The sequence below is a fragment of the Pectinophora gossypiella genome, chromosome 3, assembly GCF_024362695.1.
Source record: "Pectinophora gossypiella chromosome 3, ilPecGoss1.1, whole genome shotgun sequence".
NCBI lineage: Eukaryota > Metazoa > Arthropoda > Insecta > Lepidoptera > Gelechiidae > Pectinophora > Pectinophora gossypiella.
Window position 1 is genome coordinate 11,107,675 of NC_065406.1, and position 20,624 is coordinate 11,128,298.

The window sequence follows — 20,624 nt, forward strand, 5'->3', positions numbered from 1 at the left end:
CTCATGCACCGAGGGTTTCGTAGAAGGTTTTTCATACAGTTTAGTGTCTTTTTATTAGGATGAATTCTCCATTAAGCTTACCAGATTGTGAGGGCGGTGTTTTGTCAGACACACTCCCCGGGACAGCGCTTTGGTAGTACTCAGCCAGCTTTGGAATCTGGTCTTTCAGGAACTTTATCAATGTTGTTGTCCATTCTGAAAATAAAACAAACATTTGATTTGGGTTTCAATGCATAATGTAAAAACTTATTTCAATAAACATTATTATTATATGTCTTTTTCATATCTCGGGCCTATGGAGGCCCGGACTTTTGGAAGGCGTGCGTGGGGCCGAAGCCAACACGTAGAGGCCCCTTAAGACAGTTTAATCTAATTATTATTATTATTATCACATTTGCAATAAATATATACATAACAAGGGTATAAATTATAAGGGAATAAATTTTATTCTTTTTTTTTATATAATCTTACAATCAGTCCTTGGACTTTCAGCAGTTCTTTTCACAGTATTAGAAGTCGAGTGAGACTTATCGTTCCATTATTGGACAGCCTTTACTGACTTTCATTTTAATTTTTTTTTCTTGGTCACTATGATCAGTCCACTAGACTATAAGCAGTGTTGTTGTATGGATAAGTGACGTGTTAGGAGCTACAACCAGTGTCACACCCTCCCACTTTATACAATGTGGCTATTCTCTATATAAAAATAAAAATGACATTCTTTTATTTTGTTATAATTGAAAAAACTAGAGTCTGATTAAAATTATGGCTTGAATCTCTTATAGGCACCCTCATCTAAATCTATAGGTCTATTTATCTTAAAAACGTTAATGGTTGGCAGAGCCACTATCATGTAAGGCTTTTAGTTTATATTATCTGGTTGATCAATCCTTTGCCTAAGGGATAAGTACATGAAGGCACCTATGAGGTAAAGCACCTATGAGATCACTCAGGGTGTTCACTTTTCACTTGTGTTCTTCACTCAGAGGAAAAAAAAACTCAGGGTGTTCAAAGCCTCGATAAAATAAAGAATAAAAAAAATATGTTAATACAATTAAGATTTTTTGATTTTTTTGATTGCGTTAGATTTCTTTTTGTTTGATAATGTTTATACTTATCTAGTAAGTCAGTTATGTTATAGTAACAAAAAGTTTATTGTCAAAACAGATATTTTACAGAATCTTCATTCATAAATACAATTCAAACTATTTATTTGCTCATAAAACAGGCTACAATAAACATATTAACATTTAAGTGTAGAAGAATCACATGTAAATACTACTTTTATGACAAGAGTCGTAATTTTTTTACCTGTAGTTGGATCAGGCAACTGTCTCTTCTTAATCTTGGCTTCAGAGACGGCCACAGTATATGCAGAACTCAGTTTGATGAACCAGGCGGCCCGGGGCATCGACACCTGGTACTCCGTCAGTGTGATGAATATCTCCTCCTTCTTGTTAAAGTTAGGAGCCTTCTTTGCCAGTTGTGAGAGGGGTTTACTTCCTGTATGAACAAAAGATAAAATACCTTTTAGTTAAGACAGAAATGGATAATATTGTATTAGATTAGAAACCCAGCAGGGGATAATGGGAAACTAGAGATAGCCTAAGATGCCTGGGAGGGATAGGATTAGGGGATAAGTAGATTAGAAATATTTAATTTTTTGAAACAGTAGTGGTCCGTGGCAATGCATAAATATCACCAATTATTAAAAAATAATTAACTAATTCATTATTCCCAGCACCACCCAGCCAGCCAAGCCAACCCAGCTGACCCCGTCAGCCTTTTTTGCCTTTTTCAGCCAAGGTATATGCCCAGCAGTGGGATCTTGCTCGATTAGATTGAAATTCATTATTATATAAATATTAATTAATTTCATATTTTCAACTATTCAACAGTAACAGATTATAGAGTGAAATAGATAACACAATACAAAAAGATAGTGTAAAGTTGTACAAAATTAAGCATGCAACATTTTATGTTGTTCTTACCTGCCAAGTCTTTGAACCAGGCTTCAATCTGTGCTTTAGTGCGGGCTGTAGCTGGCCAGAAGTTGTCTTTGGGGTTTACTTGCTGTCTCTTCCTGCCACAGTCCGGTAGTGTGTTCAGCTCCTCCTTCTTAGATAAGATGCTGGAGAAAAACTGTCCAATCTGGGAACAATTTGTACATATATAATAATATTATATAATATATTACTTAAGCATAAATAAAGTTTAAATAATTACAAAAAATAATCTTATTAGTAAATGAATGTTTTTTATACTTTAACAGATTAGGCAGTAAAATGTTACCTTCGAAGCTGAGTAGTTGAAGTTCCTAGCTGTGCCAAACTCATCGCTGGACTGTGGAGTAGTGGAGAAACCGTGCTTCACGTTTGTGGAGGTGAGCTCATCTTCCTTCTGGCGCGGCTCCTGTGGGTACACGTCCGGAGGCCCCAGCCGCGGCCTCTTCAGCGGCCGTTTCTCGTACATGATCCCCATGGTGTCGGTGGATGGGGAATCTGCTAATTTCGAAACACCAAAGTGTAAATACTTAGACGCCCAATACTTGTTTACATTCGAAAGTAGGACACCCACCTTTCATTAATACCTATGTAAAAAACACATGATTACACTTATTTCTAGGTAAAAAATCCAAGAATAATACTAAAAAGAAACCATAAAAATAATAAAATTAATTTGTAATCAAGAAAAACGCAAAGTGTAATCCGTTCATGACGTTTGCACGGGTGCGATGTGTTCTGAAACTTAAATAATGCAGCTGTATTGCGTGCTATCAATATGCACAATTATATCTTCAAAAAAATATAAAGATGTTAATATATTATTTTTACAAGACTCGTATTAAAGAAAAGTTGTATTTTCAGTAAATTTCAAATATTTGAACTCTTATTGTAATAAGCTTGTTTTGTAAACAATTTATCTTTAAGTGACAGACATCCTGTATAAAGTTTATGAACGCATCTTTGAATTTATATCGATTTACTGTGATTACCGGTTTTGGACCTCTCTAAATATATATATTTTTTCATATAGCAATTATTAGAAACGTCAAAAATTTCTGAATCGTTGCTAACTTCACAACATAAGAAAACAATAGATTTTTAATCTTATGACACATACATACAGTTCTTATTACAAAAATGGGTAGATTTTTTAAATTTGGTCGGGTTACATTTTTATTTACTATTTTGTGTGTTTGGTGAGAGGTTATAAAGCAAATAAGAAAATATAATATTATTTTAATAACAAAATGCCTCCAAAAAAACAACCCGAGAAAGGTGGTAAAGCGAGTGGAGGCAAAGGTGGCGCTGGAAAATCTAGTGGTGATGCAAAAGGTAAGAGAAGATTACCGGGTTATTACAGTTCTATCTAAGTTTCTTCATGGTTATTACAGTGTGTTGATTGACTAAAAGCGTTCGATAACATAAATCCATGATACAATTATGATCTATAACGACTTAGTTATGCGACATTAACGTGCGACCGGCATTCGGTTTCAATCCAAAAGGCCATCCCCTTATGTATATTTTCGTGGGTCTTGCGGCTATCCGCCACTCAGAATCTATAACGCAGCATTGGCCTTCATAACCACACAAATCTACCCAATGAGTCCAGACGTCTGTTAGTACCGAGTAGAATTAGGAATCGAAAGAATCTCTTTGTTTGTAACTCTTATCTTTCTAGGATACCCATTTCCAAGATATGTTTTGTACAACAGCCTCGGTGGTCTAGTGGTTTGAGCGTTGGGCTTACGATCTGGAGGTTCGGTTTCAATTCTCGATGGGGACTTTGTCGAAATCACTTTGTGAGACTCTCCTTTGTTTGGTAAGGACATTGCAGGCTTAAATCACCTGATTGTCCGAAAAAGTAAGATGCTCCGTGCTTCGGAAGGCACGCTAAGCCGTTGGTCCTGGGCTACTAAGTGTAAAAAGTCTGATTTGACTAGTTGGAACCTACCCTATTGTAAGTAGTAGGTAGCTACACAAGTGGGTACCTACCTACCTACAATATATGTATAGCAGTGACACATTTTATATTATTAAACTTAACTTAAACAGCCTATATACGTCCCACGGTTGGGCACAGGCCCCTTAATCAACCGGAGAGGGTGTGGAGTATACTCCACCATGCTCCACTGTGGGTTTGTGGAGGTGTTTGGGCTAATAGCCTGGGACCAATGGCTTATTTAGAAATCAGAATTTCATAATTTATTTTTGACCTAGGAAAATACCCCATTGACGTTTTACATATATAGATTACCACGTCATGACAGAAAGTACAGGTGCTGTTTGATTCGGTCGACCCTAGAACAAAATATCAGATCATTTGTAAAAAGAAGACGATAAATACTTATTTACCTTCTTGTTTTGATAACCGTAGAACAACTGGCCAAAGTTAAATTTCGTTTTAGCGTAAGCAAAGTGTAGTGTGTGTAGTCGACGTGCACTATGAAACTTAAGTGTAGGCGCGCTAAAGACTTCCAAAATAAACTTCAATCTCTGAGGAAATGGAAAAAAGAGCATTGAGGCATTTTGCACAGTGCTCTAGCTAATAGAGGTTCTGAGACAAAGTGGCAAAAAACTGTAAAATACCAACATGTTTGTTTACTTGCCTATACACTAGGCGATTAGTAAAACGCAGTGATTTAGGTATATTCTCTTTAGTGACTAGCGAATCCGCCAAGCGCATAGTGCAGTCGGTTGCGACCATTCTACAACGTTCGTTATACCTACTAAGCTAGTCGTTAGGTCTCGCTAGCCCCTAGGCGCTAAGCTAGCCACCTGTCAGTGCGGACGTAGGCACTGGGGCAGTGCCTATGCTTCTGCGAAGTGGTAGTCAATCAGATGAGATATGGTAATTTAGATAGGTAGGTATTTTGTCGTAACATGCTTTTAGCGAACCGTGCTACCGGCGAAAACTCTTCGGTGGCGTACCGTCCGTTCGTATAGATCCGAAATAATTTTCCTTCTTTATTCATATTTAAACTTTTTTCTAAAAATATACTTTTTCAAATTTAGAATCGGGAGCAAAGGAGAAAAAAGGCGGTACAGCTGTCAAAGTACGTCACATACTGTGTGAGAAACAGTCAAAATGTTTGGAAGCTTTGGAAAAATTGAAGGCAGGACAGAAGTTCCCTGATGTAGCAGCGGCTTACAGTGAGGACAAAGCTCGGCAGGGCGGAGACCTGGGGTGGATGACCCGGGGCTCCATGGTCGGCCCATTCCAGGATGCTGCATTCGCCTTGCCGATATCGACAGTCAACAGTCCTGTGTATACCGATCCGCCCGTCAAAACAAAGTTTGGATATCATATCATAATGGTTGAAGGAAAAAAATGACCCAAATGGCGTTCGAATTTGAATATTTCTGGGCGATACTACTCTTGTTCATTATGGAAAGGATCTGCTGTTTGCAGGAGCAATTTGACAAGGATGTCTCGCTGTTGCCGGACCCTGAGAGGTCTAATGAGTCCCTACACTCTAATATAGATGATTTTTCTAATAGAGAGTAAGTTTTGCTGTTAAACCTTTGACTTTTAAGATGGATAAACAAACAATTGTTCAGTTACGTTTTAACGTTATTGCTTTGAAAAGTTTGCCAATGTATTTATTGTTTGTAGCTCAGGATTAAAGTTGAGCTTCCTCCGCCTCTGCCGGCTGATGCACGTGACTATGCTGTTATCTCTTGTCTACTTCTGCAACATCTGCCTCTGGTTCATAATGACCAAGAAGAACACGCCCAGATCGCTCCGTTACAGGTTTCGTGTAACAGTTCCATCTTAAACATTATACCATATTTAAGACAAATTCGTTGTTAAGCTAATGAAAAATAAATGCGTTTTCTATGTTCCCAGGTATGAATTTCATGGTCTTGTTGTCCCCTTCCTTTGCTAGACGTCTGGTCCTATTCTATAAATGTAGAGTATTCAATATAAATTTTCTATGGTATTATTGATAATAAAAGATAGATAAAATTAAAGCAGTCTTTATTGACAGATCTTAAATACTTAAAAGTAAAAAACTGTAAAGTTTTTATCGCCAGCTGACTACTATTTAGATTACAATACTGTAATAAATATTCTTTTAATGAGGTAAACTTAAAGCTAGGACCAAAACATGGGTACCTATTTTATAACGAATGACGTCACTTTCGATGGATTGCATGACAAGAGTTTTAACGTTTATGAATTGAGCTTTTTTGGTTCATAAACTATGCTTTAAATCCCTTTGAATTGAACGTATCACCGATATTAGGGTGACAAAGACTTATTCCAACAGTGGACGATCTACAAAAAATATTAATCATTGACGGATTAAATTTTTGGACGTAGCATAGTTAGAGGTTTATATTCAAACTCTGAGATTGGGGTTGGTGTAGCGGACGTATTTGAGGAGGGCGTCATTCTCCTCGCATACGAAGGGCTTGCGGTGGTGGCAGGCCACGTCGTGCCAGTGGACGCCGTCGTTGTAGAAGTTGTTGAGGATCGCGATGCAGTGTTCCGCCGCCCCGCCTTGGATCAGCTCCTGCAGAAAAAGTTAAATGAGTTTCAGAATGTAAGTATTGCTATTAAAATAACGGGAGGAGTGCTTCAAATTGCAGTTGTCATTCACCTCACAACCCATAAGAGAAGAAGATCCATAGAAGAAGCCTAATCAGCCTTTGTTTCCCTTGACACTACTGATTGGCACTACCAGTCGAGTCATGGAAGCTTTTTTTTCCCGTTACACTACTATTCTCATTGGCTAATTACACTAATACATTCAGCAGTAGAAAGACTCGAGTCATCAAAGTACTAGAATCTAATTTTGTAAGAGTTAGGAGTCGAGTCACTTTTCATTTTAATATTATCTGGTACACGGGTAAAAGGAATTACCTATGAACCCACTGGTGGGTGAAGCCAGTCGGTGCACGGGTCGCGAGGGATTTTTATTAGCATAATTCTATCTAATCAAATCGTTAACTTTAAATACGAGTATTTGATGATGAGATGATGTAACTCATGATGTTATCATCTAATCGGTTCATCAACCGCGATTGTGCAATACACGAATATTTACGCGATGGTAAAGGATTTTATTGTTATTTTATTCTTATGACATTCGTGTTTATGAATGAATCTGTAAATCTTCTAAATCGCTTGTGTATTTACAACTGCCGCCTCGAGTGTGGGTTAACCACATAATTGCGTAATGCGTAGGGCCTTGAGAGGCAAATTAGTTTTGACAAAAAGCGGATGCGGATGATCTGCGCCACCGCAGGGTTACGTATTGTTTATTTCGCGCGCCTGCACGGGGAAAGCGACACGCAAACAGACACGCGCCGTACGGAATACCGATGAGCTTTTGTTGTAGGCATGTTGTAGGTGTTTGTAGAAAGCGGACGGGACATGCGGGTACGCACGTCGCACGCCCTTCAGCATTTCGCAGGCTATAAAATATGCACGCCCGCTTTCGTTTTCGTTGCGTGACAGACGGCGCATGACCTGATCGTTTTTGGGCGGCGTTTATGACAAACATTACTTAACATTCGCGGAATCGATGCCTCTTGCATCACCGCGCATGAGTGATTCCGTAATGCGTGTGCATCCACTGTTTCGTTAATTAACTGCGTGAAGCGATTGGAGGCTGCACCTGTTCGTGCTTGCGACGTGACATGGCGTAAAAGAATATCGAAGCGTAAAATGAGTGAATGATAAAAAACTAGAATAGACTATTGTTATAAAGGTAGTTAGGTACAGCCTGGAAATAAGTACCTACACGGAAAAGTAAGGAGTCGGAGGTCCTTAAGCCTTTACCAGGTCCTCATCTGTACTCAGCATTAAGTTATCCATTACTCACCTATTATTGTAAATTAAAGGTTGAGAGGATGTATGGATGATTGTCTATCAAGCAAAAATTTCATATACTTATACATAAACTCACGCCTGTTTCCCACCGGGGTAAGCAGCGACTCCTTCATTCAATTAAATATTGATTTTAATGAAACTTCACAGTAATATAGTTTATTCGTTTCTCTATGATTATACTGACCCTGTTATCAGGCTGTGGTTTCCCGATGCCGCCGCCCTCGGACCAGTCGTTCTGTTGGCGGTTGGTGGTGGGAGCCAGTTTCTGAAGCTCAGCAGTCCAGAACCAGCCGTTCACCTCGTTGGGCAGCAGGTCGGGACGGTTGCAGCCCTTGAAGTCGCAGAGACGGCCCGACGTCCAGATGTACTTCACCTGTAAAGAACATTTTGTTGTTATTATTTTTCCCTTGATGTATTCTAAATTTGCCTCGGATGGTATTAACTACTTAGCCGGACTAATTGGAGGAGGCGAGAGCTCTCACCCACATCCTGAGGTCCAAGCGTTCCTTTTAAAATCCCATTGGCATTACTATTGTACCTGGAAAACCGGGACTTACGAAACATTATGGACTTCTCTTGTGTGGGTTGGTAGATCAATAACCGACTTCATCAGCCTTGGTGTCCCCACCAGGAGTGGACCAGAACTGAAACCACTCAACCACTGAAACACGGAGGTCACATATTTTGGTTCTCTCTCTTTCTATTTAAGAGCGTTCTTGTCGGTGGAGTAATCGCCATTCCTCTCTTCTTCCCGCCAAAACCTTCACCTCCCGATACGACACGACCTGCACCTTCTCTTTTAATTGTTTCACAAATGTTCTCCTAGGTCTACCCCTTCCTCTCTTCCCTTCAATTTTTCCTTCTATAATGTTTGTTATAAATAAATCGTATCAGGTGGCCAATCATATTTCCTCTCCGGTTCTCTATAGTCTTCAATATGGTTCTATATATTTTGGTTGTGGATACAGATTACATGGGAAGGTTACCTACATTTAGGAATGCAAGGAAACTTTATAGTTTTAGAGGTAAGACCTAGTCTACCGGTAAGCTACCAACCGAATTGTTTCCAGTAGTCCCCTATAGCCCTTTCCCCGGCCCTGCCTTTAGCAGGGGGACAGGGCTAGAGGGGACTACTGGGACAATTGTACCAACACAATAACTGGTGATCTAAGTTATGTCTGATGACTATTGCGTTTTCTCTCCTCATTACGTGACAATAGGTTGTATTTTAGTTCTTATGCATTGCGTAACTTAAGATTTGCCTGCCATTGGGGGTCCCAGCTACTATTTACTTAAGTATGTAGTCGTTACTTTGACCATGTCAGGGGTCTTTGGCGGTTCCCTGAAACTAGGGTGGATAAGACAGGTCATTTATCAACCTACGTGAGAGAAGAAGAAGGGGGTCATCACAGAATGTTAGCTTTGTTTACATAGACAAGTCAAGTATATATAATTTAAATAGTTGTAGTTATTGTTGTAATTTAGTAGTTGAGTTGTAGTTGACTGTTGAGTTTGTTTACTTGTAGTTGTTGTTTGTTGTAGTTGTAGTACTGTAATCTCTCTCATTTTAATTCATTTTTGATTTTGTGCTTTATTTCGTACGCCTGACGGTTATCGCAGTGGCTCTTAATTTTTAGTGTTAACACCTGTTTATTGAATTGTAACATCACCCTGTGTTTTGACGAATAAATAAATTTGTATTTTTTATAAAAAACCAAAGACCAATTACCCCGACACATAACAGAGAAGCATAAAGCCTATACAATACTTACTCCTGTCATTTGGTATGCGGCAATTTGCCACAATTAACGGCGGGCCCTCGCGAAGATTGCTTGCTCATTACCATAACAATATATGTGGTGTTCACAATGCCCATAATAGCCAATTTGGCATCGGCACAATCAGTTGTTGGCATCTCGAGTGAATGGCAAGTCTGTGCGACAGGTTAGATAACAATGCTGCATTCCTGTACTAAGTGCTAGGATAGGTGTGCCTGATGTCATGGGAGTAGGGTTGCCAGCCGTCCGGATTTTCCCGTATATTTATTTAGGTAGCGTCCGGGTGGGGCTTCAATGTTAGTGTTTTAATGTTTAGAAATCATCGGTACCGACGCGCACAGTGCATTGTGTGTTCAAAATTTCAGGGTTGTAAACTCCAAAATCCAGGGTTTTCACACTTCTTGTCCTAATTGACAGATTTTAGAGACAGTTTTCTCTGCTATTGAGATTTCTTTCGTGATTTGCTCGAGATATCATTTGCTGGGAATTAGAAATATAAGAAGGCGTACATTCCGTTCAAAATTATCTAAACAGCAAGAACTAGAACCAAAACAATATTATAGTTTTTCCAGCAAAACTGTCGATAATATACGCTCATAGTTAACAAAGCAGTGTAATTCTCACATAAAGAAGAATGGAGCGGCAATAGTGAAACTAACTTGATTAGACATCGTATTGTGTTCCTAGACGTTTCACATCCACCCTACAGGTGCGATTTGCATGCATTGAATGACAACACAATCAAACATGTCGAATTCTAATCAGTTGTTGTCTCTATTTCGCGCGAGTTTACAATGGTCCCAGAAAGTATTACGAAAATGAAGAGCGGGGAAAGAAATCATAGCTTCGAACGCTGCTTTCTATATCTGTTTTGAAAAGGCTGGTTTGACCATGGTTAGATGTATAGGTCGTCATGGTCGCGATGGTTTTCCTGCAGCTACTTACTTAGCTGACAAAACGTGTGTGTTTTGTTAATTTCACCTGTATAGGCTTACTAACTGATGCGTTTTCTGGTCAAGGATATAACATTGTCTTGCTCTGTGTGACTAATAACTCACAACTATAAGACTAAGTCATTGTTTTTGCTAAAAATCTAGGCTGTATAATTTGCACCTGTTGTATATTTCGTATTTTTCTGTCTCGTGTTTACCATATGAATAAGTTCGAAATAATAAAAATTCTAGGAAATGTTTCTTAGTCATAGCTTTTTTGTAATCTGTGTTATGAAATGTTTTGAAAGTTTTCACTAGGTATCTGTTTTGTTTACAACAGTATTAAGTACATTCATTAGGACTTTGTTGGAAATGGGATGTATATTTAGTCTTTAAACTTATTTCGTTTCGATGGCTTGTTGCTTATTATATTACCTATCGACCCCGAATTTCGCTAATGAAAAGCATTTTCAACATTAATTAGCTCTTGACACCTGACGCGTCGTGGCTAGAAGACGGGAAAAACGACTGTGGTATAATGCACACTTATATACATTCTAGGTCGATCCAAACTTGGATTCGGAGTCTTTCTACCTACTGTAAGTTTGTGATTGAAACTATTGTGTCAACTAATCCTCACCTGCACAATCCTGGCCTTGACCTTCTCGTTCTGTCCCTGATCTCCAACGATACGAGGTCCATGCATCACTGTCGGCAGTAGTTCCGCACATTCAGAGACATCACCTCAGTATTTTGCCACCCTTACAGCATTTTCGGCTACATTCTAATGAAGCTAATGCTTTTCGCGGCAATCTGGGTTCGGAGTAAACTCCGCTCAGAATAGAATATATTCTATCAATGGTTGAAGGTCTCACCTTGTCCTGCACGATCCTGGCCTTGACCCACTCGTTCTCGTCGCTGGTCTCCAACGAAACGAGGTCCATGCACCGCTGTCTGCAGTAGTTCCTTGCACTCAGCCAGTCCTCTTCCACGCCACGTAGCGCCGGGTCTCTCCATGAGAAGAAGTAGCCCTTATCTGAACAAACACATATATTTATCAATATATTTGTAGAGCCATAGGTGTTCTGTGGTTACAAATAAAAGAGAGGGTGCAGGTCGTGTCGTATCGGGAGGTGAAGGTTGTGGCGGGAAGAAGAGAGGAATGGCGATTACTCCACCGACAAGAGCGCAGCTCATAGAGAGAGAGAAGTATTCTGTAAGTTTATTACATAAAATTAGCTCACGATTATATCACAAATTGGAGTAGTCAGAGGTACATCTATCGCAAGAGAACTAAGTGTCAACACATCACCGAGCTTACTTAGAGGTAACCAACGTGATACGCGGTGAGCCGTATCGCCGTCTATAATGGTCAAGCCAACTATGTTAGCAAAAACTGCGCTTAAGATATGACTCATTGGTAGAGTTAGATGAAGAGGAAACAAAACGAGATAAATACCTGCTAAGGAGCTCTTAATAGCACTCAAAAGACTAGTCGATTTATGTATATCAAGAAACAAGCAAACATTTTCGGGATCCAACTCAAAATTCAATACTTAATCAATTAAGTACATACGATAATATCTAAAAATCTAGGAAGCGATGAAACAAGAAAAACGTAAGACATTATTAGAAAAAAATCCAGTCTTGAATGTCAAGGTTAAAAAAGGCATCTCGTATTGAATAACAGTTTATAGTCAACGCTTCTCATTTGACAATAGAGAGAAGTGTAAAAGCGTTATATTGATATTGTGCTGGGAAACATCGGATGATGGAAACCGTCTGCTTTCGATATTGTTACTTATAAACACGGATAAGTGCAGATAACATGCTTACTGCTATTGTAATTCGTAATCATCTGACAACAGAGAACTGTGGGACTTGTTTTTATCGCCATTTTTTCGAACTGTGTTATTGCTTTGAATACAATGAAGGACTTTTCAGGCTACGTTCACCAAAAACAATATAGATGGCGCTGTACTGCTTTAACGTGTCAATTACCTATTTTCGCACTCGGGTACATAAATATGCCAAAATACAATGTAATAGAAGAAGCATATATAAAAAGAATTGTTACTTGATATTTGGATCACATTATGTACGTATATAGAATTACGTTGCTACCTTATATTACTTCTCTTTATATTGATTAGAATAATAATGGGTGGAGGGTGTAATTGTGCCTGGGTGTAACAAAAAGGGTCATAATTTACACCCAAAAACAAAGGTAAAAGATGCAAGTCTGTTATTCTTAAAATTAGAAGGTTAAACGAAAAAAGAATACATATGTACAGCGCCATCTATATTGTTTTTGAGGATCGTAGCCTGGAAAGTCCCTCATTCAGGTAAGTACCAAGTTTGTTCCATTCTGTACTTAGTCAGCCATCTTTCCGTTAATATTATGGTAAGTAGATGACAGATTATAGAGGTAGAAACTAAGTCTCAAAGACTAAAGTCTTTCATTAATCCGGAAAAATCCTGCCGAATGGTAACCGTAACCCTGAATATATTAAAAAAAAAACACTATCAGGAACATTCTTCCTTAGTTTTGTATGACAGCATTTTTAAAAAACCTTCTAAATAAAATTGAATTCATGCAAAATGAAAGTCGCCCGAACAGGGACTTGAACCCTGGACCCTTGGATTAAAAGTCCAATGCTCTACCGACTGAGCTATCCGGGCCGTGCAACATTGGCCTAAATTAGTAATCGTATAGGAAAGTAGATAAAACTGAGTCATTCCCGTTGAAGTAATAACAATAAACTGGACAAGGCAAAACAGTTGTTCAAAGAATGATAAATTGTTAGCATAGCTATTAATAAATGTTGTAAAAACACGTGGTTACTTACTTACACAAACATCCTTGTATATTCGTAGGTATAGTAAATTACTTGAATTGAAGGGAAGAGAGGAAGGGGTAGACCTAGGAGAACATTTATGAAACAAATAAAAGAGAAGGTGCAGGTCGCGTCGTATCAGGTTTTGGCGGGAAGAAGACAGGAATGGTGATTACTCAACCGACAAGAGCGCAGCTCTTAAATAAAGAGAGAGAGAGAGAGAGTAAATTACTAATAAAAAAAAAACTTTACAAAGTTAGGTAAGTAATATGATATTATTACGTTGCGCTATTTTACTTCGTTTCGAATGGAGACGTAACGGTTACCACTCGGACGGAGTCGTTTTATTCCCGCGCTTGTCACTATTGGCTCTCCTCGAGTCGCTTCTGTCCGACATAATCCTCTCAAACAACTTTGAGCCGAGATTCGTGCACCGTAACATAGAATAAGTATTATTATACTATGTCGCACAGGCATGTTTATTTAAATTACCTATTTACTTTCGAATCTCCGCAATAGGCTACATGACAACCTAGTCAAATGAGATACTTTTTACGAAAAGAAACGGAAGTTTTCTTTAGATTATGGTTAGGTATATTTTTAGTATATATGGATTATATTAAATTGAGTATTTATTAATATATGTACGTATAGTATAGAGTATTTATTATATTAACTTTAGTTTTACTTTTAGGTATTTATTTATTTATTTTTTGTTGCACCATCCCGCATCCAAGTTGTAAATGTTTGTTTCCTTTTGTTGGTTGCCTGGAAGAAATTGCTCTAGAGCAATAAGGCCGCCCAAATTGTACTGTATTCATGTGTTATGTCTGATTGTTGAAATTCTAGTTCTGTGCAATAAAGTATATTTGATTTGATTTGAAAAGTTTTCTTTGGAGTTTGTATGGAAATACTCTCCTGTGACGTCATTAATATACGAGCTCAAACGTCGTACTCATTATTACTTAATTCGTAATTAAAAATCGAAAATAAGTCGAAAAGAAAAATGAGATTGGTTTTTGAACATCATAGACTGGCTTCTATTTTTAGATTAGCATTTTATAATTTTATCTTTGACCCAGTCAAATACCCAATTGTCTGGCCAATGTCATCCGAGGCAAATTTAAGAGGGCACGTTTAAAATATTTATTCCGAAGCATACGAGCTCTGTAAGTACAAAGATTTGCCAGGCCTAACTTTCTTTTTGTTGCTGGTCTAATTAACTCTACGACGTAAATACAATACTTACCAACTTATTTTTTTCTCTATGAGAGTAGCTTCTATTTTCCTAACGTCACTCGGCAATCATCGTATTTCCAAAAACATAAAAGAATGCTGATTTACAGGTTCATTAATTTATATTAGGTTGATCCTGTATTAGAATTTGAATTCAGAACGTCGTTTTGTTTTGATTCCCGCGTAAACAAAACAGTTTAAGAAAATAAGAACGAAACGAAAGTTCTAAATACAAACGTAATCCCGCTCTGCTTATTTAGAATTTCATAAAAAATGTTTTCTAAGTCTTATCAGAATTGTTTCGCTTCCTTCCTAGAAGGTTTAAAAAGCTTATCTGACTGATAATGTTCAAGAATGCTCCGTTCCTATCTACGCAAACACTTCCCAAATACATACTAGAGCTCTTTACTTTATATTTAGTTGAGGTTTTAAAATTTGTTCTTTTACAAACTAACGTCTCTATTCTTATTGGGAATGGCGGATGAGGCCTACCTACCGTCATCGTAAAATCCTAGCGGTCATCGTAACAATAACGTATACGTACGTAAGTAAGTATGTAAAAATATAAGATGTATTTCCTACTTATTACTTAATAATTATCCTAATTTATATCACATCAAATCAAAATCAAATCTTTTAAGAAAATCAATAAGTACAAAATATTATCTTCAACTAATCCAAGTAAGTAGGTATTATTAGTGACTCATTCCTGGAGACAAACTGTTTACTTACTTAAACAGTTTTACAAAGCATGGCTAAATTGTATAAACTGTTGATATAGGTAATAAATAATTAAAAAACGCAGATATTTTCGGTATCTGGGTCCAGTAGGTATCAGGTTTGACTTTTTGTTAACGCTGAGGTCCGTGTTGCTCTATCGTCATCAATGACGAAAAGCATAAAGTGATAGGTTCATTCTGGATAGGAAGTTTAGTACGTAGATAGGTCCTGTATGTCTGTGACATGCTGTGATTTTTTTTTATTGGATCGATCGTAGATATGAATATTACCTATATGTATCCGATTGATAGATCAAAGCAATAAAGACGAATCTAAAACTGGTTCGTGTCTTTCTAATAATAACTTGACAAATTATGTAATAGTGCAGTGTGAACGAACATAACTTGATCAAAGTTTAATTTATTTATGGAAATGTTCAGTTGATGCAAAAAGTGGACATGCAAGTTATCTAAAGTCAATATTTTTTTTTATATGTTTATAAGTATTTGTGTTGTGAAAATAGTTATTTATATTTTTTTACGTGACTTACGGTTTTCCGCGAGTAGTTTTTGTAATTTTTGCCGCTATTAGGTACACTACACTCAAGATTTCAAGGCTATTGATAAAATAAAATAGGTAAGTACCTAGCTTACGCACTACGATCACTGCTTTCGTAACAATAGTTCATTGGGCGTTTGTCACTTTCTTTCGTGGTCATTGGTTGATTGAAGACTTTTTGTTAATTGTTAACAATTTAGTTTCTTTGTAAATTGATTCCTTTTATAAGAAAGTCTCAAAGGAAAGTATTGATTGCAATTTGATTGTCTTTCTTTCTTATAATCTTTATGATACTTGGTCTTTGTCTTTATGATTATGATACTGACGGTTGACTACTATGACTTGCTGGATATGAAATACTTCAGTACCTTGTCACATTAAGTTCATTTGACAAATTGATCCCAAAGTCCCACTAAATGTCAGGCATGTAAATGCGACAGAGTTCTTCTCATAATTGCATTACGCTTTGATGTGTAATATGTTACTAAGGCAAGTACCTACGACTTATCATTCTGTTTCTTGTTTATCTAATCCCAACAAGAATATTGTCACTTATATCGTTTTTAACTTCGGTGTTGTTTGTAGAATATTACCTATGCAAGGTACAGCTCTTCAGGAGATGCCGTTTCGAATTCGCATAAAACTCCGCTACATCTCAACCGATTTCAATAAACTTGAACACGTCAGAAAGTCGCATCCGTGGCTCTCCCGGTTCCGCCTCTGTGAGCATTGAGCCTAATCAAATATGTTAATAAGTATACCTAATTTGAAGATTGAAGACTTCTAGTTAATTATCAACAATTTAGTTTTGTAAATTGTCAATTATCACGTTGGTCTAACAGAAAGCTCGGTGTCGCGTGGGTACTTATACCGCATATTGTTCATCTTGCGATATATATGTCTACTACTATATATGTTCTATCCTAATTAGGATATAGTCGTGAGCTTAGTTATATTATAAATAAGCATAGGTACTGACTGTCAGCGTATCTCTCGTGGATGGTTCTCTGCACGCACTGGCTGGGTACAGGTGGCTCCAGGATGCGCCCATTGGGGAACTGCGCACGCGCCGCCGCCAACGCCACCACGAATAACAGTATGCTCTGCTTCATCTGCAACAACAAAACACGCGGAATTGTTATACTAAATTCGTTAAATTTATATTATTATTTATTCTGCTCTACGTAGTCGTTAGCTATTTTTTTTGATCGAAATCTGTATTATTGCCGACCTATTATAGCAAAACAAGTTTTGTCTTAAAAACTAAGAACCTATACATATAAAAAAAACTTAAACAGCAGCATATAGTAACTTCCCCTCAATAGACCAACTAAAAACTAACACTAACTATAAAAAGTTATTTAAGTATTAGAAGACAGTTCCCAAGTACGTACAAGTAACGTTTGCTGTTGCACTCAGTGCCAGAATAGCTTATTCTAAGCGAATCAGGGCGCGGGACTTCGTATGAAACTGCAAACAAAATCCCCCGTTTTCTCGGGCGTCCTTGTGCAACAGGCTTAAGAGGCTTAATTACATTATATCATCAGACACAAGATACATACTATAAAAATACTAATCTATAGGCCATGAAAGTTCGTTTGGACTTTGAATCCTTAAATAGGCAATTTAAATTCATAGCTTATTTGTTTATCTGATAACGGCCGAAGCATGGAATAAATCAAAACCAGTCGGGAGGAATGACCCTCTTTGGTTGGGGCGGTCTGGGGGCAAGGTCACTTTCTAAAGCCTTTCCCTGAACCGGTCCTGTGCCCTTTGTAATGCTTAACCTTATGCAATCGACATTACGCCTCCAGGGAAAGTTTCGTGAATTACCTACTCCACGGTTTTCAAAAGAGAACGTGCAAAGAATTTTCTTTCAAAGAGTTTCTTTCTAAACAAATAGATGCGCTTTTGTTCCGTTTCTTTTAAACTGTTTTAAAAGAAAACAAAGTGTTCGATTTCTAAACTTGCTTAGAAATTGGCTTCACAGTTTCACACACTTTACCTACCTATTGGTTTTGCGATGTCTCTTTTTAAGTAATGTAATTATAATGACTGATAGGTACGTAGACATCTTTTTGTTTTATCTAAGTACTTATAAAAAAAACTGTCTGTCGTGTAATCTAAATACCGAATAGGTCATCTTTCATGTTACACAAGTTTACCTTGAATATGTTAAGTTAAAATCTGCCCTAACTAATAACAAGTTAAAGATTTAAGTAAGTAGGTACCTAATTAATATTATATTTTCATTGAATACCTATGCCCATGTTGGTGACCTTAAGAACACGAAAATTACCATAAATATTTGGTAAAAAAACTCGTCTTTTATTTTATGCTAATGGTGATAGTATTTTTTTTTATTAGATCCTGATATACCTAAATAAAGCTCAGAATTATGTAATCGGAATAACCCATAGTTGTTGGTGAACTTTAAGTTAATTAATAAATGTTCTGTTTATTGCTTTTTGTGGTAGTTCGTTTCATCGTGGTAGGTTAAACTTTTTGACTATAAAAATTAGGCACAAATTGGTTAAATAAGTTAATTATTGATGTCTTATTGATAAATAATCACAGAAGGCATCGAGACAAACCTATTTAGGTTTAGCGATGTTTGTAAATAATCTATGTGTAATTTATGAAGTGTTATAAATAATAAAAAAAAATAAAAATAAAAAAAAGGTAAGTACTTATTAAAAAAACATGTCTACACAATACTCAGCTGTTTAAAAAAATATAGACTTAAAGAAGCGGGAACGTGAAATAGTCGCTTTATGAAGACCTTAACTAAGTTACTCAAACTTTCTATGAACTATAAACTTCTTAATTAAAATACTACCTATTTTTTTTTCAAAAATACCTATCTACTTAATTCGTTCTTTACGCTATCAATTATTCCGCTTATCTAACTTGAAGAAATACATGCAGGCACCGGCTTTAAAAATAGTTAACTTAAATATTTTCACGGGTCTCCTAGATTAAGTACATTGGAAGAATTAAAGCTTTCATAAACTTTTCAACTTCACTGAACAATTTATTTAATAAACGAAAAAGCTTCCCACGCACTTAGGTATACCACATTTCTTTTAGCGGGTAAAATAGTAAACAAATAAAAAAAAGGAGATAAAAGAAAGTGGTACTTACATTGAGGTGTGTCTGCCCCGTGAATCCGTCACAAACTGATGCGCCTGCGACGCGCGCTCGTTTTATATGGAGGAAGTATGCGCGCGCATCCGCACGACGTCACCCTCAGGGTGGTTGCTTCACCCTACCTGCTGATGAATATGTGTTTTTTAAATTATGTTTGAGAGAACCCACAGTGGCCAATAGCGATAAGCGCTGAAAGAGGGAAAATCACGTCGGAGATATCGTTATGGAGTCCTGGAGGGCCAAAATGGCCACATCGAAGAAATTCATCTAAGAAAGTAATATTGCAATTTGACATTTGCGCATATAAAAGTAAGTGCGCAATGCAAACAAATGTCAAATTTCAATACTTACTTATTGCTTTCTTATATGAATTACCTACTTCGATGTGGCCGTTTTAACCCACCTGAAGCGTATGCTGTCGCTAGCCAATTTGGCTCTATGGCTAAAGTAATTCGGTCGTTTTTGTAATAAAGATACTTCAACGCGAACTACTTAAAACTTGCTCAAAATGCCTTAATAAAAAACTTCTTCTTCTATCTTGTGGATTGTGAGGTGGATTACCAACCTCATCAACTCTGGTGACAGGGTTACTATTGAGCCGCCAAAGGCCCCTGACATGACTCATGTAACGACTACGTACTTACATCAGTAAGTAGTAACCGGGACCAACGGCTTAACGTGCCTTCCGAAGCACGGATCGTCTTACTTTCGGACAATCACAAATCAGGTGATCAGCCTGTAATGTCCTAACCAAACTAGGGATCATAAAGAGATTTTCACCGGGATAAAAACATGAGCCACAGCTACACCAGCCTAAACCCGCCACGAGGGTTCGGTAGGTACCTTACCTTGAGGTACCTAGGATATGTAAGTCTCAAATTCTCAATATTATGCCTCCTCTACACTATCGGCGATGGCGATTACGAGCGAGCACGATCACGAGTAGGTATGCCCTCGCGATCGTTCTCGTTTGTAATCGACGAATTGCTGTTTAGCAATAAGGCCGCCTGTTGTGCTTATTTTTATTGATGTCTATGTCCTTTGTATATTATATCGTTGTGCGATAAAGTATTATTGATTGATTGATTGTGTAGAGGGGACATTCGATTTAATCAAAACGGGAAAAAAATTGCCTATCTGATATTTTGTTAAAAGTGCAATTTGATAGACTGCTCAGAACTTCTATTGCAAATTCCTATCAGAATCCTTAACAGGACCCTCAGGTTTTACCAACCCCTTTCTCCCTTCAGCCTCAAACTACAGACAGAACACCAATGTTTGGCGAGCGAGTAATAATTTCAACAAACTTTGTAAGGAAGTTGATCTTACCAACTCCAGCAACCCAGGTGTCAGGGTTATTATTGAGCCGCCAAAGGCCCCTGACATGGTTCATGTAACGACTACTAACTTACATCAGTAAGTAGTAACCGGGACCAACGGCTTAACGGGCTTTCCGAAGAACGGATCATCTTTCTTTCGGACAATCAGGTGATCAACCTGTAATATCTGTAACTAGGGATCACAAAGTGATTTTCGTGATTGTGTCCCCGCCGGGATTTGAACCC

General features: G+C 37.6%; 3 protein-coding genes and 1 non-coding gene across 9 annotated transcripts in view; 1 reads left to right on the top strand and 3 right to left on the bottom strand.

Moving 5' to 3' along the window:
- Positions 1 to 2,721, bottom strand: part of LOC126381634 (mediator of RNA polymerase II transcription subunit 12-like) — a 59,806-nt gene extending 57,085 nt beyond the window's left edge. For 4 of the 5 annotated variants that reach the window (XM_050031107.1, XM_050031099.1, XM_050031103.1 and 1 more), the window contains exons 1-5: positions 2,578 to 2,721; positions 2,293 to 2,504; positions 1,992 to 2,151; positions 1,312 to 1,503; positions 82 to 195 (exon numbers count right to left, since the gene is read on the bottom strand). In XM_050031107.1, coding sequence (XP_049887064.1) covers positions 82 to 195; positions 1,312 to 1,503; positions 1,992 to 2,151; positions 2,293 to 2,504; positions 2,578 to 2,584 — 685 coding nt within the window. In that variant the 5' untranslated portion in view covers positions 2,585 to 2,721. The remainder of the gene's footprint in view (positions 1 to 81; positions 196 to 1,311; positions 1,504 to 1,991; positions 2,152 to 2,292; positions 2,505 to 2,577) is intronic. The other variant, XM_050031094.1, reaches the window with a different exon arrangement.
- Positions 2,722 to 3,169: 448 nt separating this feature from the next.
- LOC126381748 (peptidyl-prolyl cis-trans isomerase NIMA-interacting 4) lies at positions 3,170 to 5,855 on the top strand. Of its 2 annotated transcripts, XR_007568955.1 has the most exons (3): positions 3,170 to 3,338; positions 5,022 to 5,510; positions 5,623 to 5,855. XR_007568955.1 is itself a non-coding variant. In XM_050031210.1 (2 exons), the coding sequence occupies exons 1-2, from the start codon at positions 3,254 to 3,256 to the stop codon at positions 5,339 to 5,341; spliced, it is 405 nt and encodes a 134-aa protein (XP_049887167.1). In that variant the 5' UTR covers positions 3,170 to 3,253; the 3' UTR covers positions 5,342 to 5,855. The 2 variants fall into 2 exon arrangements, 1 of the variants encoding a protein (XP_049887167.1); XM_050031210.1 differs by having other exon boundaries at positions 5,022 to 5,855.
- Positions 5,856 to 5,971: 116 nt separating this feature from the next.
- Positions 5,972 to 19,184, bottom strand: LOC126381744 (uncharacterized). Its single transcript, XM_050031206.1, has 5 exons — positions 19,054 to 19,184; positions 16,889 to 17,021; positions 11,434 to 11,594; positions 8,033 to 8,221; positions 5,972 to 6,526 (listed from the first exon to the last, which is right to left on the bottom strand). The coding sequence occupies exons 2-5, from the start codon at positions 17,019 to 17,021 to the stop codon at positions 6,353 to 6,355; spliced, it is 657 nt and encodes a 218-aa protein (XP_049887163.1). The 5' UTR covers positions 19,054 to 19,184; the 3' UTR covers positions 5,972 to 6,352.
- Trnak-uuu (transfer RNA lysine (anticodon UUU)) lies at positions 13,168 to 13,240 on the bottom strand. Its single transcript has one exon. It is a non-coding gene; the product is annotated as a tRNA-Lys (tRNA).
- Positions 19,185 to 20,624: the final 1,440 nt, after the last annotated feature.

Excerpts from the sequence above, each read along its gene's own strand:
- LOC126381748 (XM_050031210.1), top strand. The coding sequence starts at position 3,254 with ATGCCTCCAAAAAAACAACCCGAGAAAGGTGGTAAAGCGAGTGGAGGC. Across the intron at positions 3,339-5,021 it reads ATCTAGTGGTGATGCAAAAG|AATCGGGAGCAAAGGAGAAA; the intron begins GTAAGAGAAGAT and ends TTTCAAATTTAG.
- LOC126381744 (XM_050031206.1), bottom strand. The coding sequence starts at position 17,021 with ATGAAGCAGAGCATACTGTTATTCGTGGTGGCGTTGGCGGCGGCGCGT. Across the intron at positions 11,595-16,888 it reads CCACGAGAGATACGCTGACA|ATAAGGGCTACTTCTTCTCA; the intron begins GTCAGTACCTAT and ends GTGTTTGTTCAG. Across the intron at positions 6,527-8,032 it reads AACCACAGCCTGATAACAGG|GAGCTGATCCAAGGCGGGGC; the intron begins GTCAGTATAATC and ends CTTTTTCTGCAG.